Raw genomic sequence first — 24,337 nt, 5'->3', positions numbered from 1 at the left:
TGTGTGGCACCCAGGGGTGGCTGCTGTGCTCCATGGGGTGCTTTCCCTCACCCTCCGAGGGGCAGCACTGCCCCAGCGTGTCCCCATCTCTGACAGGAGGGATGCTGGTACCAGGGCCGGCAGCGAGGATGCTCCCGCATCCCCGCTCCTTCCCGGCGGGGCGGTGCCGGTACCCGGGGCGGGCTCCGGAGCCGGGCGAGGCGGAGCCGATGGGAGCCGTCGGGAGGCAGCGGGGCCGGTGGGTGCCCATGGCCGTGAGCCCGGGGCTGCTGGTGGTGGCCGGGTCCTTCGCCGCTTTCCGCCTGCTGAACCGGGGGCTGGAGCGCTTGGTGCCGCCGCCGCCGTCGGCCCGGCGCAACCGCTGGAAGTGGCGCAACATCTGGACATCGCTGGCGCACAGCGTGCTCAGCGGCGGCGGGGCGCTGGCAGGGTGAGAGGCACCGGGGGGACCCGCAGGGCATTTGTGGACCGGGGGGGACGGTGGGGGGGACGGACCAAGGATGCTGGAGAGGAATGGGGGGCATCGAGGGAACCTAGAACCAGGGATCATGTGGATGCGAGGAATAGGGGCGTTGGGGGAGCCTGAGGATTATTGTGGACGTGGGAAGTGGGGGGCACTGAGCGATGGAGAAGGGATCACGGGACAAGAGCAGCAGGGGATAGGGAGACTCCGCAGGAACCAGGAGGACAGGGATGGCCATAACGGCACAGGAAGGCTCCAGGGGGTTTCAGCAGCACCAGGTGGGTACCGAGGATGCTGGCAGGGAACTGGGGACCCAGAGGCACTTCCCAGCACTCACAGTCCTGCTCCCCACAGGTTCTGCCTCCACCCCGGGCTGTCTGAGGACATGGTGGGCACGCACCCACCCGGGGCACACAGCCTGGTCGCTGTATCTGTAGGTGAGTGGGAAGAGGGCTGCCCCCTCTTCTTTCCCCTCTTGTGCCCCACCAAGGGGTCCCCAAGGGCTCATCGGTGCCTGACACCGGCCCCTCAAGCCACGTCGCAGGCAGAGATGTCTCAGGCACCCCGGACAATCGCCCTATTCTTGGTAAAGGACAGTGGCTCCTTTCTGTCCCACAGCACCCACAGCCAGGAGGTACTGGGCTCCGGGCTGCCCACCACCGTCCTCATAGGGCACACAGGGCTTGGAGCATCCTAGAAGTGCCCATGATACGGGGTTGGTGCAGGTCACCCCTGAACGTGTCATTGGGGGAGCCAGGAGCTCTGAGCCCTCTGGCTGTGTGAATCCTTCCTCCTCCTGTCCCCATGTCACCTCCTTGCAGATGTGTCACCAGCCCCGCGGTCAGGGCTAATGGGCTTCCCAGCACGGCTGCAGCTCAGCAGGGAGGTCTGAGGGTCTAAAGGGTTGGTTTGGTGGCAGCAAACCCTGCAGCTCTTAAGGGCTCCAGTTATGGGACAGGGGGAAGGTCCATGTGCTCCCTTCGCTCTCATCCTGTCTCCAGGAACAGATGCAAGCGATCACATCGCCGTGGCCATCACGGCCCTGGAGGGGCTGCCCAAACAGGCCATTGAGGTGCAGTCTGAGGGTCCCTTAGCACAGCCCTTCCCTTGCTCACGGCCTCTCTGCTCCCAGGTTACTTCCTCGAAGACTTTGTGGACATGTTGTGCCATCAGAAGCTTCGCCAGTCCTGGGAGCTGCTCTTCCATCACTCCGTGGTGAGTCCAGGGGCTGCTTTCCAAGGGGCAGAGCCTGGCACTTGCACCACCAGGGTTCTATGGCTGCGGGTGCTGCAAGGGGGTGGCACAGCCTGGAGACGAGCAGCAGAGATGCCGTGGGGTACAGGGGAGGCACAGGGGTCTGCAGGGGCTGGGCATGAGGGACAGGGGCAGCACTGGGATGTACTGGGATGAGATGGGGAAGGCGATGGTCAGAGCTGCTGCCTCATCGAGCCCTGCAGCAATGCCGGCCACTGCTTGTGAGTCAGAAGGTCACATCCAAACCAGAGCTAATTCAGGCCGAGACAGTGACTTAGGGAGCTGGGAGCAGATAATCTCATTAAAGAGCCAATACAGAGAACAGCATTAATGGTATCAACTGAAGAAAGGACTCAGTGTGCTAAAGTACAGGCTGGCAGAGCCTGTTCCCCCAGCTGGCAGGAATCTGTGCGCCCAACAGCCCCATCCTCTGCTGCAGCATCCCTAGGGTGCTTCATGCCAGGCTTGGGGTATGCCATGGGGCTCTCTGCTGCACCAAACCCGAGCCAGCAGCAACCATAGCCCTGGGCTATGCATCTCCCCATCCCATTCAGTCATTCACTGAGTGTGGCAAAACCTGCCCAGCCACAACGAGCTGCATTCCCAGGCCGCAAGAGCAGGGTTAGGTCTGGCTGCTCTGTCTCCTCTTCCAGCCTGGAGTTTATGGAAGTGTTTCCCTCCCTTCCCACTGGAAAAAGAACCAACCCAACGCTCCTGTTCCATTCAATGCCGGGGAGGTTTTATCTCATGCTGGAGGTTACAATGATAGGGATATGTGTGGGGTGATGCCCAGTGGTTTAGCACTGCTGTGAGAAGTGCACGGAGGGCTCCAGCTTGCAGCAGAGAACAACCAGCCCCCGGGCTCAACCTCTCTCCTTTCCCCTTCCCAGGTCATTGTCTGCTTTGGTACGGCAGTGCTGCTCCATCAGTACATCGGGTTTGCGCTGGTGGCTTTACTGGTGGAGATTAACTCCATCTTCCTCCACGTGCGGCAGATCTTGCTCATGGCCAACCTGGTGCACACCCCCTGCTACCGCCTCAACAGCATCCTCAACCTGGGCACCTACGTGGTGTTCCGCATCGCCACGCTGGCCTGGATGAGCCGGTGGCTCTTCCTCAACCGAGGCACCGTGCCCCTGGCAACGTACTCCATAGGCACAGCGGGAATGGCAATCATGACACCCATGAACCTCATCCTCTTCTACCGCCTGCTGCGCAGTGACTTCTTCAACTCCAGCCGGGATGTGCAGTGGGAGAAGGAGCAATAGCCCCTTTCCCAGGAGGATGGAGGAGGACAGCGAAGCGCAATGGAGACTGAGCGTGGGTGTTTTGGTGCGGAGGGTCCACACTAACAGCATCCAGGCTCTTCTTGTGGCTGCAGATCCCGGGTCACGGCCTAATGGGGTTCTGCTGCCCCAATACCTTTGGGTGATGTGGTTGGATGCCCTGGAGCTGCTCAAGGAAGCTCGATGGCTCTCAGAGCTCCCCGAGGCGCTGCTGAGATGAGAAGGGAGCAGACGAGCGCTGCTTCCCCACTGCTCTTCGGGACATCCAAACACCACAGTGTGGGTCTCACCCCTTTGGTGCTGCAGCTTCCCCTCAGCCAGGGGACGCCGCGCTCAGCCCTGCGCTCTCTGTGCCGTCTCCCATGGGAAAGGCTCCAGGCTTCACCCTGTAAAAGCCAAACCCTGCACTCATGAGTCCTCCCCAAGGAGATTGGCCAATGTGGGTGATGGAGGGGAGGCTGAGACCTGCATGGATGCCCGGGTCAGGAGCAGGGACCGGCAGCGCTGTGCTTGGGGATGGGGAACTGACTTCTTAACAACTGGAGCTTTTTCCATGTTGTTTTGCTCCCAGCTATGTTAAGTGCCCATAAATGAGCGTTCTCACTGGCCAGGATGGTGCTATGCGATGGTCGCTTCCCATGGATGTGTTTTCAGGCATAAGCATCTATTAGGGATGGGAAGTTCTGCTGCTGAGCCCAGTGTAACGCTCTTACTAACACCAGCTTTGAATAAATGGCTGCAAATGAAACAGCTTGAGGGGAAAAGGGCTGAGAGGGAAAAAGGGACCCAGTGCACCAGGGGTGTCACTGCTTAGCACAGTGCTTCTTACCCTATGTCTCCCCATCAGTGTACACTGGCACAGCCTACCTCTCTCTTGGGGTTCCCCCCCCCCCCCTTTTTCCTTTCTATGGAAGCTGCCTAGGACAAGGAATCAGAATTCCTTCAGTTTTTAACTCCACGTTTCCTTTCCCCACCGCTCCCCAGCAGTGCAGCACCGCGTATAGAATCAAAACCCTCCCGCTCAGGGTTACGTGTACCAGGGTTGGAGAAACCCATTGTATTCATCGTGTGTTTCAAACAGCCTTGGACTCAAACCCTCTCACTGGGTTTGAAAAGCCAAGGAACAACTCATTGCAGGGAGTGAAGAAGGGGAGCATCAGGGAGCAGGCGCATCCCTGCTCTGGGCAGGGAAAGACAAGTGATGTGTGCTGGTAGTGGGAGGCTGGAGGCGGCTTGTGGCCAAAGCCGCTTAGGTTTCTATTTGTGGAGAGCACAGGGGATACCCGTCGGTGTTGGGGTTTGTTGCTTCCCAAGGTGAGGCGTGCTCCTATCGGGAGGCAGACAGGGATTTCGCTTTTGGTTTGAGCCATTTGCACCCAGTCTTGCAGGAGCTGCTCCATCATTAGCACAGCCTCTGCCCACGTTTCTCAAGGCCTGGATTCCGCTATGTGGATGTCGTGTACCCCAGGGCTATGGAACCATGAGATGGGTTGGGTTGAAGAGGACCTTAAAGCTCCTCCAGCTCCATCCCCTGCCACGGGCAGGGACACCTTCCACTAGAGCAGCTTGCGCCAAGCCCCTGTGTCCAACCTGGCCTTGAGCACTGCCCAGGGATGGGGCAGCTACAGCTGCTGCCCTATATCCACCCTCCCCAGCCCCATACGGACCCACACACGGCCCCATAGCGGACTCCTCTCCCCCTTGCCGCACAGTGCCCTCTATAGGTAGCACAGGGTGATCAGCGCCAGGCGCTGTCCAATCAGGGCCGGCGCCGCGCACTCTCCTCGCCTCTCTCCACCAATCATAAGCAAGAGGGGGCGGGACCGAACAACGCCTGGCATCCCACCGCAGCTACGCTCCGGAAACAGCTCCCGTTCCTTGTTCCCGCCTCCTTCCCCTCCGCCGCCTTCTGATAGGCTGCGCTTTCAGTCTCGCGAAACCTGATTGGATAGTGCAGCTCCGTGCGCGCTCCCCGCGCACATCCGGGTCTCCGAGGCCCGGTGGAGGCGGCGGCCGCCATAGTGGTGCTGAGGCGCGGGGTTGACGGTGAGGGCGGTCGGGGGGCCTGGGGTGCCCATGGGTGCCCATGGGGTGCCCATGGGTGCCGGTGGGATAGCGGGGGGAGCGGCCCCGTGTGCACACTGAGCCCTTCTCCATCCCTGTCTGCAGGTGCGTCGCCATGGCCGCCGTCTTCCCGTACCGCGGCGGCTGCGCGCCGGTGCCCACGCCGCTGGCGCCGCTGCCCGATTACATGTCTGAGGAGAAGCTGCAGGAGAAAGGTGGGTTGAGGCGGCCCCGGCGCCGCGGTGCTTTGCCCGGCGGGGCACGGGGTTGATGCCGCCCGGTTCTGTGTCCGTACAGCCCGCAAATGGCAGCAGCTGCAGGCCAAGCGCTATGCGGAGAAGAGGAAGTTCGGGTTCGTGGACGCGCAGAAGGAGGACATGCCCCCCGAGCACGTCCGCAAGATCATCCGCGACCACGGCGACATGACCAACAGGAAGTTCCGGCACGACAAGAGGGTTTACCTGGGGTAAGGCAGCCGCTGGCGGGGTGTGAGCTGCTCTGAGGCCTGGCTGAGGATCATTGATCGTCGTTGGAGGGTGTTTACAAAGGGCTTGAAGTGTCTGCTGTGTGTACAGAGCGGCTTGATGAGCAGGGGATAATCCTCATTATATATATGTATAATATATACATATATGATATATATTGCTTGGAGAAGAGAAGGCTGCGTGGAGACCTCAGAGCAGCCTTCCAGTATCTGAAAGAGGCCTATAGGGATGCTGGGGAGGGACTCTTCATTAGGGACTGTAGTGACAGGACAAGGGGTAACAGGTTAAAACTGAAACAGGGGAAGTTTAGATTGGATATGAGGAGGAAATTCTTTCCTGTGAGGGTGGTGAGGCACTGGAATGGGTTGCCCAGGGAGGCTGTGAATGCTCCATCCCTGGCAGTGTTCAAGGCCAGGCTGGATGAAGCCTTGGGTGAGATGGTTTAGTGTGAGGTGTCCCTGCCCATGGCACGGGGTTGGAACTGGATGATCTTAAGGTCCTTTCCAACCCGAGCTATTCTATGATTCTCTATATATAAGGGTATAAAGGTAGCCGTGCAGAAGGGGGGCAGGGTAGGAAGTTGTTGCTTTGAATTTAGAAGAACATTCCTCTGGTTAATGTGTTGTCTTAGAAGAACCTTGGGGGAGAGTGTGAAGTAGCCAGCATATGTTTTTTTGCAGTATTAAAAGGTGTTGTGAGTGTTGTTTGTTATCCTGGTTGAGAGAGTTTATCTCTTGCATGTCGTTTCCATTCCACTAATGCATCATTCATTGCCCATAAAACCTCCAGAAGCTCACTGTTTTCATCTGTAACACCCTTAATGTGTACAATCTGTTGGAAGCCGAGCCAGTGGAACACTTTTTGGTAGTGCAGTGCATGAAGCACAAGGACAGTAGGCACAGTACATGGATTTATCACTGGAGGCCTTTATGAGCAGGTTAGATGAGCAGTTTCCAGCAGTGAAAGGTGTGGAGGTCATTTGGCTTGTGGCAGTGGATGGCTCCGCTCTTGAGAGTGCCTTCCAGCCCTCATTCTTCTTGATTCCTGATTGCAGTGCTCTGAAGTACATGCCTCATGCTGTGCTGAAGCTCCTGGAGAACATGCCCATGCCCTGGGAGCAAATCCGAGATGTTCCAGTCCTGTACCACATCACAGGAGCCATCTCTTTTGTGAATGAGATCCCCTGGGTCATAGAGCCGGTGTACATTGCTCAGTGGGGGTAAGTGCCTTCTTCCTTTGTCCTGCTGGGACCTCAGGAGCAAACATTTGTGCATCCATAATAAAAATGGTATTTAATGGCCTCTTGTGTTCCTACCAGGTCGATGTGGATTATGATGAGGCGAGAGAAGAGGGATAGGCGTCACTTCAAGAGGATGAGGTTCCCCCCGTTTGATGATGAAGAACCCCCTCTGGATTATGCTGATAACATCCTGGATGTGGAACCCCTGGAAGCCATTCAGCTCGAGCTGGATCCAGAGGAAGATGCCCCAGTGCTGGACTGGTTCTATGACCACCAGCCACTAAAAGACAACAGGAAGTATGTGCCTCTGGTACCGCAGTTCATTGAGAGGGGAGAACCAGATGCACTACATAAACTACCTATACATAGCAGTATATAACCTTTGGTTGTGCTATGCTGGGCTGTGTGTGATGTTGGTGGGGGGAGAAAAGGATGAGAGGGGGAACCTGATTGTTGTAAAGCTATACCTCTTCTTGTCTGCAGCTTCCAGCAATGGGAAACAAGTCTTCTCTGCCCAGGAGGGCTGCTGCCCATTTAACTGCTAACACTGATGTTTCTTACCGTGCCATAAAGATGACAACCTGTCTTGTCTAGTTGCAGTTTGAATTGATGCTTGCTGAGAGTGCATGTATGTTGTGTATCAGTTTGGATATGGAGGAGGAGAGAAACTGGAGCAGTCAGTATTTTCTGGGCAGATGAAGTCTGTAATGGTCTTCAGCAGTCCTGCAGCCTCTCTTTCTGTCTGGAGGGGGCCCGTGTGCTAGCTGTCCTTGTTGTTTTCTGTGAATGATGGGTCATGAAAGGTGTTTGATTATTTCTGGTCCTTTGCTAAAGGCCCAGTTGTCTTCTGGCAGTGAACTGAGTGTCTGTGCTTGGTTCTTTCCCAGGTATGTGAATGGTTCAACGTACCAGCGCTGGCAGTTCACTCTCCCCATGATGTCCACACTGTACCGTTTGGCCAACCAGCTGCTCACTGACCTTGTGGATGACAACTACTTCTATTTGTTTGACCTGAAAGCTTTCTTTACCTCCAAGGCACTGAACATGGCTATTCCTGGAGGTCCCAAGTTTGAGCCTCTTGTTAGAGACATCAATCTTCAGTAAGTGTTGGTTTAGGAGGAAAAAGATAAGTGGTTATCTTGGAAAGGGCTCGAGGGTAAATCTCTCGTCTGGTGTCTTTCCTTGAGTGAGCTCTTTCTGGATCTTCACTCTCTTTAGCATTAAGTCTGTGATGTGCTTGCTGCTCTGGACACTAAATGGTTGTTAGTGTGAAGAGAAGCCTAAAGGAAGAGCATTGATATCGTGTCTTCAATCAAAAATGTTTGCCTTTCTGTCCCCTGACTGCTCATGTAATCATTTCTTGTCTCTTTCAAGGGATGAAGACTGGAACGAATTTAATGACATCAACAAAATTATCATCAGGCAGCCAATCAGGACAGAGTACAAAATTGCTTTCCCATACCTGTACAATAACCTGCCACACCATGTTCACCTGACCTGGTGAGTGCAGCACCCTCGAGAACAGGGAGAGGAGGGGGGAGCTGTCAGGATGCTCAGATGCGTGTTTTGTGTTGCAGGTATCATACTCCAAACGTTGTTTTCATTAAGACAGAAGATCCTGATCTCCCAGCTTTTTACTTTGATCCACTGATCAACCCCATTTCACACAGACATTCTGTCAAGGTGAGTTGCTGTTCAGGAGAGCCAGTGGTAAACCCGACTGCATGGAAGTGATGGGGCTTTAGCATCTTGCTTGCAACCTTGCTTCTGATAGCAGCACACAGGAGCGAGCATGAGCCCTTTCATAGAAAACTCCATGGTTGTCATTTTAGTCATTTCCTACTTCTGGGGCTGCACAAAGCTGTCTCCTGTGATCTCTGTAGGATAAAGTCCAATGGCAAAGTACTGTTTTGGAGCGTTCTGATAGGTTATGTATCCTTCTAGTTCCTCTTGGTGTATTCATGGAGCTGAACTTAAGCTTTGAGTCACCTCCATAACACCTAGCTCAGGGTCTAGTAGCCAGAGTTTGCCTTGTAGAGTGCTTTTTGCTTCTCTTATGCTCAGCACTGTCCCGCTTCTTCCATGGGAGCAAAGAAGTGTTCTTATTTAACGTGGAAAACTGAGCTGGAGGAAGCAGGAAACAGCATGGTGCTTCTGCATTTCAGAGTCAGGAACCACTGCCTGATGATGATGAAGAGTTTGAGTTGCCAGAGTTCGTGGAACCTTTCCTGAAGGATACCCCACTGTACACGGATAACACAGCCAATGGCATTGCCCTGCTGTGGGCACCACGGCCCTTCAACTTGAGGTCTGGGAGGACCCGCAGGGCTCTTGATATCCCACTGGTCAAGAACTGGTGAGTTATTTCCTAGGGGAAGGGCTGGTATTGTTATCTTGAGTGAAAATTGTCATCTTACAATGAAGATAAAGACTTTCTGTGGTGCTTGGTTTCTAGAGGTTTTAGGAGTGTTTCTGCAGGTGACTTGTGCTCTAAAGAATGTGGGTTACCTGAATAAATGAGGTTTGCTTTGTCCCTAGGTACCGTGAGCACTGCCCAGCAGGCCAGCCAGTGAAAGTGCGAGTCTCCTATCAGAAGCTACTGAAATACTATGTTCTGAATGCTCTCAAGCACAGACCTCCCAAGGCCCAGAAGAAGAGGTAAGTGGAGGTCTGTTCAGTGGGGAGCTGCTGATCTGTGATGTGGATTCAGCTGACTTATCATCTCTGCTCTCTCCAGGTACCTGTTCCGCTCCTTCAAGGCTACAAAGTTTTTCCAGTCCACAAAGCTGGACTGGGTGGAGGTTGGCCTGCAAGTGTGTCGCCAGGGCTACAACATGCTGAACTTGCTGATCCACAGAAAGAACCTGAACTACCTTCACTTGGATTACAACTTCAACCTGAAGCCCGTGAAGACCCTCACCACTAAGGTATCGATCCCTATGCTGTTGAGTAAAGTTTACCTCAAGATTAAATAGTTAGTATGGTGAAACATCTGCATGCTGTGCAGACTGACCAAACTGAAGCTCTTCCACTCCTATTGTTGCATCAGTTCTGGGCTTTCTCTCTTCCAGGAAAGGAAGAAGTCTCGTTTCGGTAACGCTTTCCACCTGTGCAGAGAGGTTCTGCGCCTCACTAAGCTGGTGGTGGACAGCCATGTCCAGTACAGACTTGGAAATGTGGATGCATTTCAGGTAGGCTCGTTTGTATATTACTTTTATTGTTTTTTTTAAGGTGAAGAGGGGAAATTGAGGGGACTATCTGGGCTGGCTTCTGTAGGATGTCACAGTGTAAGAGAGGTGGGAACAATGAAAACATGCAGCATTGCATGACATTCTTTTACCTGGTTTATAAGAATTGATCCTTGTATGAGTCAGTGGTGGGAGCTTTATATGGCCTAATACCCTCTGCTCCTGGCTGTAAAACAAACCTGAGGCAATGCAGCTAATGTTTATTGTTACCTCTGGCTGTGCTGCCTGTGTTTCAGTTGGCAGATGGTTTGCAGTACATCTTTGCTCATGTGGGTCAACTGACGGGAATGTACCGGTACAAGTACAAGCTGATGAGGCAGATTCGTATGTGCAAGGACCTGAAACATCTCATCTACTACAGGTTTAACACAGTAAGTTCCACCTTTCCACGTGATGATGACCTCATGTCAACTGAGCAGCAGGGAGTGTCAGTAAGTGACCTGCTCTTCCCGTGTCTCTGTTCTTCCAGGGGCCTGTGGGCAAAGGTCCTGGCTGTGGCTTCTGGGCTCCAGGCTGGAGAGTGTGGCTGTTCTTCATGAGGGGCATCACGCCGCTGCTGGAACGCTGGCTGGGGAATCTGCTGGCCAGGCAGTTTGAAGGTCAGCACACTGTGTAAAGCTTGGCTGGGGGAGGTAAAGATGAATACTGCTTGCTTCCCAGCTCCAGCTTTCTGTTCCTAGTCGTGGTCTGTATTCATGCTCCATTTCAGTCCCTGTTTTAGGGCTCTTATGAGACTAGTGCCCCCATGACAGGTTACAAATGGAAGTGGGGTTCCCTCCTCCATAGCACTGTGGGGTCTATAGCCTCCTGATCTTCTACTCCAAATTCATCAGTGATGTAGCAGTGTAATTTCTTTAGATACCCTGCACCTCTGCACATTCCTATACTGGGAAGAAAGGGGGGCACTGCCCAGTAATGTCAGAACTGCTGAAGTACTTTACTCTTGCCAGGCCGTCACTCCAAGGGTGTAGCAAAGACTGTCACAAAGCAGCGTGTGGAGTCTCACTTTGACCTGGAGCTGAGGGCGGCTGTTATGCATGACATCCTGGACATGATGCCAGAAGGAATCAAACAGAACAAAGCCAGAACCATCCTGCAACATCTGAGCGAGGCTTGGCGGTGCTGGAAGGCCAATATTCCCTGGAAGGTAATTCTGTTGCTTGGCCTTTTGGTTCAGTCTTAGCGTCTCCCAGTTGGAACCGCTCTTCTGAAGGTTCCCACTGCTGCATCCCTCAAGTTCCTGTCCCTCCCCAGGTGCCAGGGCTGCCAACTCCTATTGAGAACATGATCCTGAGGTACGTGAAGGCAAAAGCTGACTGGTGGACAAACACAGCTCACTACAACAGGGAGCGGATCCGTCGGGGTGCCACTGTAGACAAAACAGTCTGTAAGAAGAATCTGGGCCGACTGACCAGACTCTACCTGAAAGCAGAGCAGGAACGGCAGCACAATTACCTGAAGGTATTTCTCTCCTGCCTGAGGTTGCTGAAATTGGTGCTGGTTTTGTAGGGAAGCTTTCACTCGCTAATGCCGGTGGTTTGGTTGGCAGGATGGGCCTTACATCACTGCGGAAGAGGCTGTTGCTGTCTACACAACCACAGTGCACTGGCTGGAAAGCAGGAGGTTCTCACCCATTCCTTTCCCTCCGCTGTCCTACAAACATGACACCAAGTTGCTCATATTAGCCCTGGAGAGGCTGAAGGAAGCTTACAGGTAAGCAGTGGGAAACGATTGCAGGGACAGACATCTGTACTGGGAAAGGCATCTGAAGCTGTTTTGTTATCTTTTAATCCCGGAATGGGCAACATCAAAACTGTACTTCTAAGCCTGGGGATGTGGACTGTGAAGAGTTACAAATCTTATCTTGATCTGCTTCATTGAACAGTATCTTGCATCAGTTTACTGTGGTGGCTGTTAGTTTGTTCATGTTTAGGTGCCTGACCTGTTCTTTCTCACTTCCAGTGTGAAATCTCGCCTGAACCAGTCACAGAGAGAGGAGTTGGGCTTGATTGAGCAGGCTTATGATAACCCTCATGAAGCTCTGTCCAGAATCAAGCGACACCTTTTAACTCAGAGAGCCTTCAAGGAGGTAGATGTCCTGCTGAAAACCAGACCATACTCAAAGTTACACTGTGTTCAGGATCTAAATGGTGCTAAGACTTTGTTTGCTGTCAGCTGTAAGTCTCAGTTTTGCCTCTTCTTTTCTAGGTGGGTATTGAGTTCATGGATCTCTACAGCCACTTAGTTCCTGTTTATGATGTTGAGCCCTTGGAGAAGATCACAGATGCTTACCTGGATCAGTACTTGTGGTATGAAGCTGATAAGCGAAGACTTTTCCCTCCATGGATCAAACCTGCTGACACTGAACCTCCTCCACTGTTGGTGTACAAGTGGTGCCAAGGTTAGTGGGGTCTTGCGTTCCATCCAAAAATGCGTTTTCTTATGGGAAGCTTGCTTCCTTTAAGTCACCTTGGGAGCTGAGTTTTTGTATTTGCAACTTGCAACCAATAGTCCTTACAATCAGACACTGTATTTTATAGGTTAATACATTTAGGTATAGAGTGGAGGAGGATAAGAACCTCCATAGCACGTGGTTGACTTACATATTTATGTTCTGGATAGACTGGAGGGACCAGAGACTGAAAGATCAGGCATTACAGGAGCTATGTTCTGCACTCTGACATGTCACATAAAATGATGTGCATGTTTGTCTCCCCAGGCATTAATAATCTGCAAGATGTTTGGGAAACAAGTGAAGGTGAATGCAACGTGATGCTGGAGTCTCGATTTGAGAAGATGTATGAGAAGATTGACCTGACGTTGCTCAACAGGCTGCTGCGTCTTATCGTTGATCACAACATTGCTGACTACATGACAGCCAAGAACAACGTGGTGATCAACTACAAGGTGAGGGTTGCTGTCAGGACTATAAAATGGAGAGGTTTTGGAGCCAAGACTTGCCAGAGAAGTGATAAGGGAATAAGAAAACCCTTTCTGGGTCCTGCTAAAGAGCAGCTGCTGAGGTAAAAGGTCTCTGATGTGTTGTGACACTCACAATTCCCTTTTGTTTTCCTCAGGACATGAATCACACAAACTCCTATGGAATTATTCGTGGGCTGCAGTTTGCTTCCTTCATTGTCCAGTATTATGGGCTTGTGATGGACCTGCTGGTGCTGGGTCTGCACCGTGCCAGTGAAATGGCTGGGCCTCCCCAGATGCCAAATGACTTCCTCAGCTTCCAAGACATTGCCACTGAGGTGGCCCATCCCATTCGCCTCTTCTGCAGATACATTGACCGCATTCACATCTTCTTCAGGTGAGCCCCTGCTCTCCTCAGGTGAGCCTGTGTTCTGGCACCTTGCAGCAGATGCTGTGGAAACGGGAATTAGTGTGCTCCTACTCCAGGTTTTTGCTCAGAATGATTAGGAATATTGGAACTTGCAGATTTCCCAGAACAACTGGGTGTCCACATGCCTCCTCTTGCTTTCTCAGTTCACTGTCCTGCAGCATCAGTGGCCCAGTAGAAAAACAACAGTGTCATGTGTTCTGTTCTTGCAGATTTTCCACTGCTAAAATAAGCCTTTCGTGGCTTCCCAGCAAGTGGACATGGAATTTCATGTCTGTTCATGGAAAAACAGCCCAAATAGTCATGGGTTGTTGTAAGCGAATGAAACTGAAACTGCCTTCAGTGGGAGGATACAGAAAACGGGTCATTACCTTCAAACATGCTGTGGGAAACAGCAACCCCTAAGCAAGTCTTTATCTGTCTGTTGTCTTGAGAAGTTGATCGTGCAGATCACACAGCTCTTCTGTGTGTTTCCAGGTTTACAGCAGATGAGGCGAGAGACTTGATTCAGCGCTACCTGACAGAGCATCCGGATCCCAACAACGAGAACATTGTGGGCTACAACAACAAGAAGTGCTGGCCCCGGGATGCTCGGATGCGCCTCATGAAACACGACGTGAACCTGTAAGTGCTGCACCCTGGGAAAAACTACCTGTAATAGGTAACAGGTTGAGACTGATAGGAAGAAAAGTAAGAGTAGGCGAGGGGTCTGTGCTGTGGTTCTGACAGAGAGTGATCGGTGTTAGAGCTGTAGTGTTCCTCTTCACTAACAGCCTGTCACCGTGCGCATCTTGTTTTCCAGAGGTCGTGCTGTGTTCTGGGATATCAAGAACCGTTTGCCTCGCTCAGTCACCACAGTGCAGTGGGAGAACAGTTTCGTGTCCGTTTACAGCAAGGATAACCCCAATTTGCTGTTTAACATGTGTGGGTTTGAGTGCCGCATCCTGCCCAAGTGCCGCACCAGCTACGAGGAGTTCACCCACAAGGACGGTGTCTGGAACCTGCAGAATGAGGTGGGGTGAGGGTTTGACAGGGTGGGAGAGCAATCCCTCTGTGGGCTGTGTCTGGCATCAAAGCAGAGCTTGTAACTGCCTGTGGGAGGGGGATAACTGCTATTTGCCAGCTGCATAACTGGCAGCACAAATGAACTCGGTATGAATTTTCCTTGCTGGGAGGGATGGAAAATCCTTGGCTGGGGATGGTGAGGGCTCCAAAGGTGCAGAGGTGCTGTTCAGGCTCTTCTCCTCCCCGTGTTACACAAATGCCTGATGGCAAGAGCTTAGCTTATTGTCTGTATTGGAGAGAGGGCCCCTAGGAAGGAACTGATGGGGCTGTGCTCTTGCAGGTCACCAAGGAGCGCACAGCTCAGTGCTTCCTGCGTGTGGATGATGAGTCTATGCAGAGATTCCACAACAGAGTGAGGCAGATCCTCATGGCATCTGGCTCCACAACCTTCACTAAGGTAAGGCAGGAGGGAGATGGGTGTCAGAGCTTTCTGCAGATGCTTGGAGAAGAAGCTGAGAACTGATCCTTGCTTTCCTTTCTAGATTGTCAATAAATGGAATACAGCTCTCATTGGCTTGATGACTTATTTCCGAGAAGCTGTTGTAAATACTCAGGAATTGCTTGATTTGCTGGTGAAGTGTGAGAATAAAATCCAGACTCGGATCAAAATTGGCCTGAATTCCAAAATGCCCAGTCGTTTCCCACCAGTGGTGTTTTACACCCCTAAAGAGCTGGGGGGGCTCGGCATGCTCTCCATGGGCCACGTTCTCATCCCGCAGTCTGACCTGAGGTGAGTTGGGCTGCTCTGATGCCTGCATGGGATGAGGGTTCTGTTAGGTGCTCTTTGCCATAAAAATACCTGATTCTGTCATGTTCAAGAGCTATGTTGCCTCTACAGCAGGGAATGTCAGTGTGACCTGTAAAGTCCTGTGATGCCTACTTCACTCTTGTGCCTCTGTGCTCCAGGTGGTCCAAGCAGACAGATGTTGGCATCACTCACTTCCGCTCAGGAATGAGTCATGAGGAGGACCAGCTCATCCCAAATCTGTATCGTTACATCCAGCCATGGGAAAGTGAATTCATTGACTCTCAGAGAGTGTGGGCAGAATATGCCCTGAAGAGACAAGAGGCTATAGCCCAGAACAGGTGGGTTTCAGTGTGCAGGCAGATCCCTGTGTGTGAGGGCAGGCAGGGGTGTGAAAGCTTGCACCGTCTCGGTGTTCTGGAGACCTGTGGTCTGCCTGCAAAGCTTCTGTCTTACCTCTGGAGGAGGTGTGGACTCTGCATGGAGAAAGTGCCTCAGTGCCACAGTTCAAGGGAAATGGTGGTGCCAGAAGCTGACATGAGACCCATGTCTTTTGGCCTTTTGTGACACCAGCATGTTCCTAGCCATGGCTGTGGGCACTTTGCTGAGCCTCTTAGTGCTTGGCATTGTAGAACATCTCCTTCCAGAGCCCCAAGGTCCCTGCTGTTTCTGTCATCTCCTCCCCTGAAACGCTCATTAATGAATTGCTGTAACACTGAGAGGTAATGAAGAGTGGGGATTTTGTTTCTTCCAGGCGCCTGACACTGGAAGATCTGGAGGACTCATGGGACAGGGGAATTCCTCGTATCAACACCCTCTTCCAGAAGGACCGGCACACCCTAGCTTATGATAAAGGATGGAGAGTCAGGACTGACTTCAAACAGTATCAGGTATGGACTGGGAGTTTCTCTGGCTGAATGTGAGGATCACGTACCTGTTCCAGACCATGTCCTTTCACTTTGCATGATTGTGAGTGCACTTCCTTGTCTGTCTGCTGCAGGAAGAACTTTTAGAGCCATGTGTTGGGACTGGTAGAGGCTGTTGAAAACCAGATGCTCCAAAATCTGTAGCTAGCTGCTCTTGAAGTGTTTGGATGGGTTACAGTGTCTTGGGGAATACCACTCTTTGTGCAACTGAGTGTTAGAAGAGATCAGTTCTGGAGAGGGGAAAATAGGCCCCAAATGAAACATTCCAAAATCTGAAGTTTTAACAGCAGTGGAAAAATTCATTATTTACAACCTGTAATGATAGCTCTGTAGAAGGTCAGTCCCTGAGAGATCATCATCATCATTCTACCCAGTCTGAATCGCATAGCAGTGCTGACTGCACTGATGTTGTAAGTGAGCTGTGTCCTCCAGGACAGCAGGCATGAGGCTGTTCACCTGGTCTCCGACATTATCATCATCATCATCATCTTGGTTCCTACAATGAGTGCAGGCAGGTTAAATGATCTGAACACAAAGCTGCTCACTAGTCTGCTCTTGTCCCCAGGTCCTGAAACAGAACCCGTTCTGGTGGACCCATCAGCGCCACGATGGCAAGCTCTGGAACCTGAACAACTACCGTACAGACATGATCCAGGCACTTGGTGGAGTGGAAGGGATCCTGGAGCACACTCTCTTCAAGGGCACTTACTTCCCCACATGGGAGGGTCTCTTCTGGTAAGAGGAGCCTTGGTGTTGCCTTGTCTTGCAAATTTGGTGACCAGGAGGAGTCCTTGGCTCAAGATGTACTGATTCTGTTGAGCCTTTTCCCATTTTCAGTCATCACTTGAGCACACTGTGGATACAGCTCCGTTAGGAGAGTACCTGGGGCTGGGCTGTAGCTGAACTCCAGGATGTGAATCCATGTCTTTACATGAAACAGTCTTCCCCATTCCTTCTCTGTGTGTTCCCTGCCTCTATTACTTGTCCCTTATTTCTGCTAACTGCCACGTTCCACATCTTATGCAGCTGATTGTCTGCCCTTTCTAGGGAGAAGGCCAGCGGCTTTGAGGAGTCTATGAAATGGAAGAAGCTGACAAATGCCCAGAGGTCGGGTTTGAACCAAATTCCAAACAGAAGATTCACCCTGTGGTGGTCACCTACCATTAACAGAGCCAATGTAAGTGCCTGGAGTTTGTACCTGTAGGAACTGCCACTGGAATAAGAGCAGTGAATAGATCTAACTCTTCAGAACGTGTCTTAGAGATGAACTGAACCTCTTTAACAGAGCTGTTGTGTATTCTAAACTTCATCAGTGATACTGCTTGTTCTCACAGCTGCTTTTCCTTTGCAGGTGTACGTTGGGTTCCAGGTGCAGCTGGATTTGACAGGCATCTTTATGCACGGCAAGATCCCCACGCTGAAGATCTCTCTCATCCAGATTTTCCGAGCTCACTTGTGGCAGAAGATCCATGAGAGCATCGTGATGGATTTGTGTCAGGTGAGCAGTGTGTTCACTTGGTTTGTTTCTGTGCAGTGCACGTATGCTCCTCATGTACCAACGGCCTCTTGCTAGTAACAGAGATTGTCCCAGGGCTGTAGCAGGCCTAGCCCTTCTTCCCCAGTTGACAGAGAAGGGGAGGAGATGGGATTTTCCTGGGTGCCTGTTTTAGTTCAGTGATGAGGGTTAGATTCTTTAGCAAGGCTGCTTGAGCACAACCCATCTTCGACTGCCTTTTCCCCAGGTGTTTGATCAAGAGCTGGATGCTCTGGAGATTGAGACAGTGCAGAAAGAGACAATCCATCCCAGGAAGTCCTACAAGATGAATTCCTCATGTGCAGATATCCTTCTCTTCGCTTCCTATAAGTGGAATGTGTCGCGTCCATCGTTGCTTGCAGATTCCAAGTGAGTGTTTCCCTTTTCCTTCTCCTTGATCTTGCTGTGGTGCAGAGCTGCTGAACCTGTCATCCTGAACCAAAGCTTCTTTATATCTCTTGGGCACGTAGGGTTGGTTTTCACTGGGGACACATGAGGACATGCTTGGCAAAGTCCCGGGGTGGTTTGGGCAGATGGTTGCAGCACCTTCTAGCACATCATGAAGGCTCTTTGCTCCTGTTTTCTCCTCCAGTTGACCCTTCCTCTGAGCCAGAGCTCAGGAACTCTGAAGTGTTCTTCAGGAAACCCCACAAAGCTGTGGTGTCCTAGGGCCAGAATTTGGAGTGAATCAGACCCAATTCTGTACCCGTGCTGTGTTCAGTTTGACTGAATCCTCAGCAGACAATCCCTAGGGGAGATGACCATCCTGACTATACAGTAGAGGAGTAACTGCTTTGTCTAAACCTACAGCTGAACCCCATTGTCTGAGGGTTTCTCTTAAGTGCTTCTGCATCCAGCTGCTGTGTGAAGGGAGCAGTAGAGTCCCTTTTCAGGATGGCTTCAGAAGGATCTCTCCGTCAAAGACACGTAGCAACTGCAGGGGAGTTTTGTGCAAGATGAAGTTGTTCTGGCTTGCTTTCCCCTTAGGGATGTGATGGACAGCACCACCACTCAGAAGTACTGGATCGATATCCAGCTGCGCTGGGGAGATTACGATTCCCATGATATCGAGCGCTACGCAAGAGCTAAGTTCTTGGACTACACTACAGACAACATGAGTATCTACCCATCCCCTACTGGGGTGCTCATTGCCATCGATCTGGCCTATAACTTGCACAGGTGAGATCTTTAAGTGTAATTGGTAGTTTGTGGCTGTGTTTTAGTGTGTCTCCGGACTGGGTTGTATCCTAGGCAGGAGGCTGGAGGGGAGAAAGCAGAAGCTGGAGGGGTGCAGTCAATGGGATATGACACCTAGTGAGTCCTGTCAGGTTGAGCCATGCCTGCTTCTTCCATAATAATGGTTCTCTTCTCCCAGCTCACTAATCATTTGTTCTCTTAGGAGATTAGACTGTTCTTGTTGCTGAAGGGCAGCCCTTGTATTAAGGCTCCCCATAAGTGGGGACAGTTATTCTTCACTTGTAAGGGGAAGGTTTCAAGTCCCAGCAAGCAGGCTTCTGCTCCAGTATACTTGTTAGAGGAGATGTGGCTTTTCTGGGGCTGCAGCATGTGTGTGCTGTGGCTTCCCACTGAGAGGAGGTGTAGGAAAGAGCAATGGGTAAGCAGCTCCCAGGACGTAGGAAGAGAAAACATAGCGTAGTACTCAGCAGGCAGAAAGGTGCCTGTCTGCTGCATGGGAAGATGTGTGGCTGTTGTCTCTGCATCTCACAGCTGATGGCAACTACTGCATCTTCTGTTTGTTCTCTTCTTCAGTGCTTATGGGAACTGGTTCCCTGGGAGCAAACCTCTGATCCAGCAGGCCATGGCCAAAATCATGAAAGCAAACCCTGCGCTCTACGTGTTGAGAGAACGGATCCGCAAGGGGCTGCAGCTGTACTCATCCGAGCCCACAGAGCCGTACCTCTCCTCCCAGAACTATGGAGAGCTCTTCTCCAACCAGATAATCTGGTTTGTGGATGACACCAATGTGTACAGAGTGACCATCCACAAGGTGAGGCCAGAGGAGGATCGTGGGGGGGAAAGGACAGGGACTGTCAGTGTCCTGTGCTCAGGGTGGTTGTGGAGGTTTTATCTCCCTCTACTTCTGACTTTTGTTTGCTTTCTCAGACTTTTGAAGGGAATTTGACCACAAAACCCATCAATGGAGCCATTTTCATCTTCAATCCCAGAACTGGACAGCTATTCCTGAAGATCATCCATACCTCTGTGTGGGCAGGGCAGAAACGTCTGGGACAGGTAGGGCCTGGCTGCTGCTGTGCTTTGGGCTGGGGGCTGGGGATGGGCTCTGACTGCTTGAGGCACTCACTTGAGCAGAAAGCAGCATGAGAATCTTCACCTTCCTGCCTCTTAACAAGTGTGGAGCTGCAGTGTCTGGTGTCTCACATGTTCTCAGCGAAGCGCTAGCATGGGATATAAAAGTAAAGGAAAGCAGGCATTGATGTTGCAAGGCTTTTGAGGCTCTGAGGTGGAAAGAGCTGACATCTTCAAGCAGGGCTTGAGAAACAGGGCTGTGCTCAGCGTTACAGCAAATCACATTGCACTTGGCTGTACATCCAGTGCAGTGAGAAGACTCTCAGGTGGCAGAGCCAGGGAGGTGGTGTAGGCAGCTGGTTTTTCTGAGCCAGTCAGGGGTAACTGAGCTCCAGGAACAGGAACTCTGAGACCAGTAAGAAGGAAATGCTGGGCCTTGACACTGATCTGGAACAAGCCATACATTCCAGGTGTATTTATAGAATTTGGCTTGAGTCTCTCTAATTCCCATGGAGACACTGCTGTTAGCAGAGAGAGGTCTCTAACCCTGCTGTCTTCCTGTAGCTGGCCAAGTGGAAGACTGCTGAAGAAGTGGCTGCCTTGATTCGATCGCTGCCTGTGGAGGAGCAGCCTAAGCAGATCATAGTGACACGGAAGGGCATGTTGGACCCACTTGAGGTAAGAATGCAGAAGACAGGTGACAAGACAGTCCTGTGAAGGACTTGATCTGGACCAGTGTTCTGTGGTAGTTGTGAGCTAATTCCTCTTCATAAACCCCAGGTGCACTTGCTGGATTTCCCCAACATCGTGATCAAAGGCTCGGAGCTGCAGCTGCCCTTCCAGGCCTGTCTGAAGGTGGAAAAGTTTGGGGATCTCATCCTGAAGGCTACTGAACCCCAGATGGTTCTCTTCAATCTCTATGATGACTGGCTGAAAACCATCTCTTCCTACACGGTGAGCACAGCGTGCCTAGGCTGCATTTTGCTTTGCCTCTGCTGCATGAGGCAGGAGCCAAGGCTTCAGAGATCCCTCACGATTTGCTGCTTGGGAGCCCTTGATCTCTGAGTCTGCCTGGATTTTCCTTCAGATTGAGTCCATTGGCACTTCCCATGCAGTGCCCACATGCCCACAGTGCTGGACAAGGGCCTTGTGTATTTGTTTTCCTTGTTCTAACTGCATCTCTCTTTCTCCTCCAAGGCATTCTCTCGTCTGATTCTGATTCTCCGAGCGCTTCACGTGAATAACGATCGAGCCAAAGTCATTCTGAAACCAGACAAGACAACCATAACGGAGCCTCACCACATCTGGCCAACCCTGACAGATGAGGAGTGGATCAAGGTGGAGGTGCAGCTGAAGGATCTCATCCTTGCTGACTATGGCAAGAAGAACAAGTAAGTTAATGTCCAGCTGCAAGGGTCCTGTCAGCTTTTCCTTCCTGCTCTAAAGGCTGTGAACACGGTGCTGCTTGTGGAGAGTAGAAGACTTACAAGGGCCTTTTGCAGTGAACTGTCAGCTTTGTAGGGAAACTGGTTATCATTACAGAATCATAGAATGGTTTGGGTTGGAAAGGACCTTATGATCGTCCAGTTCCAACCCCCTGCCATGGGCAGGGATGCCTCACACTAGACCATGTCACCCAAGGCTCTGTCCAGCCTGGCCTTGAACACTGCCAGGGATGGAGCATTCACAAGTTCTTTGGGCAACCTGTGCCAGTGCCTCATCACTCACAGTAAAGAACTTCTTCCTTATATCCAGTCTGAACTTCCCCTGGATAGAACCCATCGCCCCTTGTCCTATCACTGCAGTCCCTGATGAAGAGTTACTGTTTATTGCCTTCTACTAAGGCAGATGAAAATGTCTGCACCAAAGCTTTCTGATCCGTGCATCCTGTGATTTCCTCCCTCATGCCTATAAAGCTGTGGTCTCATTTTTCACAGTGCCCCAAGTGGATGTTCTGAGCTTGTGCTCGAGTGCCAGGGGTCCACAGTGTGCTCAGAAACACCTGACTTTTGGGTATTCTTCCTCTTCCAGCGTGAACGTTGCATCCCTGACGCAGTCAGAGATCCGAGACATCATCCTGGGCATGGAGATCTCTGCCCCCTCGCAGCAGAGGCAGCAGATAGCCGAAATTGAGAAGCAAACCAAGGAGCAGTCACAGCTCACAGCCACCCAGACCCGCACGGTGAACAAACACGGGGATGAAATCATCACCTCCACCACCAGCAACTACGAGACCCAGACGTTCTCCTCCAAGACCGAGTGGCGGGTCAGGTAGGCGAGCAGGCAGGGCTGTTGGGTGGTGCTGGGGAAGGGATCTGTGCACCCTTCAATCCTCATCCCTCCTCTTCACAGAGCCATTTCTGCTGCCAACCTCCACCTGCGAACAAACCACATCTATGTTTCATCAGATGACATCAAGGAAACGGGCTACACGTACATCCTGCCCAAGAATGTGTTGAAGAAGTTCATCTGCATCTCCGACCTGCGGGCCCAGGTGGGCGTGCAGGGAGTCTGTGACAGCTGTACCACACTCTCCTGGGGCACACACCAGTCCTGGGCAGTCAGGATGTACTGGGGAGACAGGCACTGGCAATACAGCTGAGCACACAAGTTCTAGATGGGGCTGGATGGTTCCTTGTGGCCCAGACTTGAGGGGAAGCTCAGCATGTAACCAAACTGAGATGCTCTCCTCTAGTGAGAGCCTGTGGGCTGAGAGATCAGCTCCTGAGGAGCTGAGGGCTCTCACATGGTTGCACAGAGGTCTCATCTAGGCTTCTAAGGCAGGTGTCTGTTCCTAGATTGCAGGTTACCTGTATGGAGTGAGCCCTCCTGATAACCCCCAGGTGAAGGAGATCCGGTGCATTGTGATGGTGCCCCAGTGGGGCACACACCAGACTGTGCACCTCCCAGGGCAGCTGCCACAGCATGAGTATCTCAAGGTGAGTTGAGCTGTTGGAGATGAGGGACTTTGAGATGCCAGCCTCATCTGGGGACAGGCAAAGGGAAGCCTTTGCTCCCTGTGTGCTTGTTGGTCTGGTTTTAAATGCCTTTTATTCCTCTCTCAAACTCCTTTTGGTCAGGAAATGGAACCTCTGGGGTGGATTCACACCCAACCAAACGAGTCCCCTCAGCTCTCGCCGCAGGATGTCACCACCCATGCCAAGGTCATGGCTGACAACCCCTCCTGGGATGGGGAGAAGACCATCATCATCACCTGCAGGTGAGAGGCAGGAGGCTTCTTGTGCCCTCTCTGCCAAGCTGCAGTGCTTGGGAGCATGCTGAGGTCTCAGTATGTGGCAGAAAGGCAGTGTTGGCTCATTCCTGGTTTCCCTGTTCTGCCTTGGATCAGTCTGACTTCCCACATCTCTTCTTCCTTCCAGTTTTACACCAGGCTCCTGCACGCTGACAGCCTACAAACTGACCCCGAGTGGCTATGAGTGGGGCAGGCAGAACACGGACAAGGGGAACAACCCCAAGGGCTACCTCCCATCCCATTACGAGCGGGTGCAGATGCTGCTCTCTGATCGCTTCCTTGGCTTCTTCATGGTCCCAGCACAAGGGTCCTGGAACTACAACTTCATGGGTGAGCTGCCCTGCTGGCAGAGGGGCAGGAGGGATCGCTTGGGGCCCCCAAAACAAGAGGAACATGGAGCTGTTGGAGCGAGGCCATGGGGATGCTGCGAGGGCTGGAGATGGAATGGGATGCTAGGCTGAAAGAGCTGGGCTGGGTCAGCCCGGAGAAGAGAAGGCTCCTGAAGGGGAGACCTTAGAGCAGCTCCAGTGCCTGAAGGGGCTGCAGGAAACCTGGAGAGGGGCTTGGGACAAGGGATGTAGGGACAGGCCAAGGGGAATGGCTTTAACCTGCCAGAGGGGAGACTGAGCTGAGCTCTTAGGCAGAAGCTCTTCCCTGGGGCAGGGGGTTGGAACCCAAGCCAGTCTGTGATGCTATGAGAAGGAAATAGCTCTTCGGCAGCGTGTTCTTTACACATCCTTTAAGCACGATCTGCTTTAAAGATTGTCATGTGCGGGTCGAGGGCAGGAGCCCTTCAGGTGGGTGATGTTCTCTGTCTCTCTCTCCCTGCCAGGTGTCCGCCACGACCCCAACATGAAGTACGAGCTGCAGCTCGCCAACCCCAAGGAGTTCTACCACGAGGTCCATCGCCCTTCCCACTTCCTCAACTTCGCTCTGCTGCAGGAAGGGGAGGTCTACTCCGCCGACAGGGAGGACCTCTACGCCTAGTGCTGCCCTCGCCCCGGCTCCTCGTACTGTTGATATTCAACAGCGTGTGTGTTCTGCGTCCCCGTGCCCGCGCAGCCCCTGCCCCTTTCCCCCCTCCTCCTCCTCCTCCTCGTACCCATTCCGTGTCTCAATAAATTTTGTACGAACGGGATCGCTACCGGTGAACCCCGCCT

At 52.3% G+C, this 24,337-nt stretch overlaps 2 protein-coding genes across 2 annotated transcripts; both read left to right on the top strand.

The window, feature by feature from the left end:
• The first annotated feature begins 128 nt into the window (after nucleotides 1-128).
• On the top strand, nucleotides 129-3,751 carry TLCD2 (TLC domain containing 2). Its single transcript, XM_062615805.1, has 4 exons — nucleotides 129-430; nucleotides 818-900; nucleotides 1,596-1,678; nucleotides 2,608-3,751. Exons 1-4 carry the CDS (start codon nucleotides 129-131, stop codon nucleotides 2,983-2,985), a joined length of 846 nt encoding a protein of 281 aa, XP_062471789.1. The 3' UTR covers nucleotides 2,986-3,751.
• A 1,416-nt stretch (nucleotides 3,752-5,167) lies between these two features.
• PRPF8 (pre-mRNA processing factor 8) lies at nucleotides 5,168-24,321 on the top strand. The gene is made up of 42 exons (XM_062615798.1): nucleotides 5,168-5,282; nucleotides 5,365-5,533; nucleotides 6,607-6,771; nucleotides 6,871-7,089; nucleotides 7,680-7,892; nucleotides 8,167-8,292; nucleotides 8,370-8,475; nucleotides 8,958-9,148; nucleotides 9,331-9,450; nucleotides 9,530-9,719; nucleotides 9,864-9,983; nucleotides 10,277-10,411; nucleotides 10,510-10,639; nucleotides 10,991-11,187; nucleotides 11,295-11,501; nucleotides 11,590-11,753; nucleotides 12,003-12,129; nucleotides 12,249-12,441; nucleotides 12,760-12,947; nucleotides 13,118-13,356; nucleotides 13,864-14,010; nucleotides 14,189-14,399; nucleotides 14,732-14,848; nucleotides 14,934-15,181; nucleotides 15,358-15,537; nucleotides 15,951-16,086; nucleotides 16,688-16,857; nucleotides 17,170-17,299; nucleotides 17,474-17,620; nucleotides 17,865-18,025; nucleotides 18,644-18,835; nucleotides 19,427-19,664; nucleotides 19,781-19,909; nucleotides 20,489-20,602; nucleotides 20,705-20,878; nucleotides 21,122-21,315; nucleotides 21,956-22,195; nucleotides 22,277-22,418; nucleotides 22,723-22,863; nucleotides 23,005-23,144; nucleotides 23,305-23,507; nucleotides 24,010-24,321. The coding sequence occupies exons 1-42, from the start codon at nucleotides 5,183-5,185 to the stop codon at nucleotides 24,162-24,164; spliced, it is 7,008 nt and encodes a 2,335-aa protein (XP_062471782.1). The 5' UTR covers nucleotides 5,168-5,182; the 3' UTR covers nucleotides 24,165-24,321.
• Nucleotides 24,322-24,337: the final 16 nt, after the last annotated feature.

This window comes from Pezoporus occidentalis, unplaced genomic scaffold (genome assembly GCF_034315485.1).
Source record: "Pezoporus occidentalis ecotype Australia unplaced genomic scaffold, CSIRO_AGI_Poc_V1 ctg183, whole genome shotgun sequence".
Classification (NCBI taxonomy): Eukaryota; Metazoa; Chordata; class Aves; order Psittaciformes; family Psittacidae; genus Pezoporus; species Pezoporus occidentalis.
Note: the sequence above shows the minus strand (reverse complement) of the source record. Positions and strands in the feature narration are given on the sequence as shown.

What these genes read in the sequence shown, in the direction of transcription:
- TLCD2 (XM_062615805.1), top strand. Translation starts at nt 129, where the DNA reads ATGCTCCCGCATCCCCGCTCCTTCCCGGCGGGGCGGTGCCGGTACCCG. An exon ending in CCTGGTCGCTGTATCTGTAG is followed by an intron (nt 901 to 1,595) that starts GTGAGTGGGAAG and finishes CTCTGCTCCCAG; the next exon opens with GTTACTTCCTCGAAGACTTT. An exon ending in TGCTCTTCCATCACTCCGTG is followed by an intron (nt 1,679 to 2,607) that starts GTGAGTCCAGGG and finishes TCCCCTTCCCAG; the next exon opens with GTCATTGTCTGCTTTGGTAC.
- PRPF8 (XM_062615798.1), top strand. Translation starts at nt 5,183, where the DNA reads ATGGCCGCCGTCTTCCCGTACCGCGGCGGCTGCGCGCCGGTGCCCACG. An exon ending in GACAAGAGGGTTTACCTGGG is followed by an intron (nt 5,534 to 6,606) that starts GTAAGGCAGCCG and finishes TCCTGATTGCAG; the next exon opens with TGCTCTGAAGTACATGCCTC. An exon ending in TCGTGATGGATTTGTGTCAG is followed by an intron (nt 17,621 to 17,864) that starts GTGAGCAGTGTG and finishes CCTTTTCCCCAG; the next exon opens with GTGTTTGATCAAGAGCTGGA.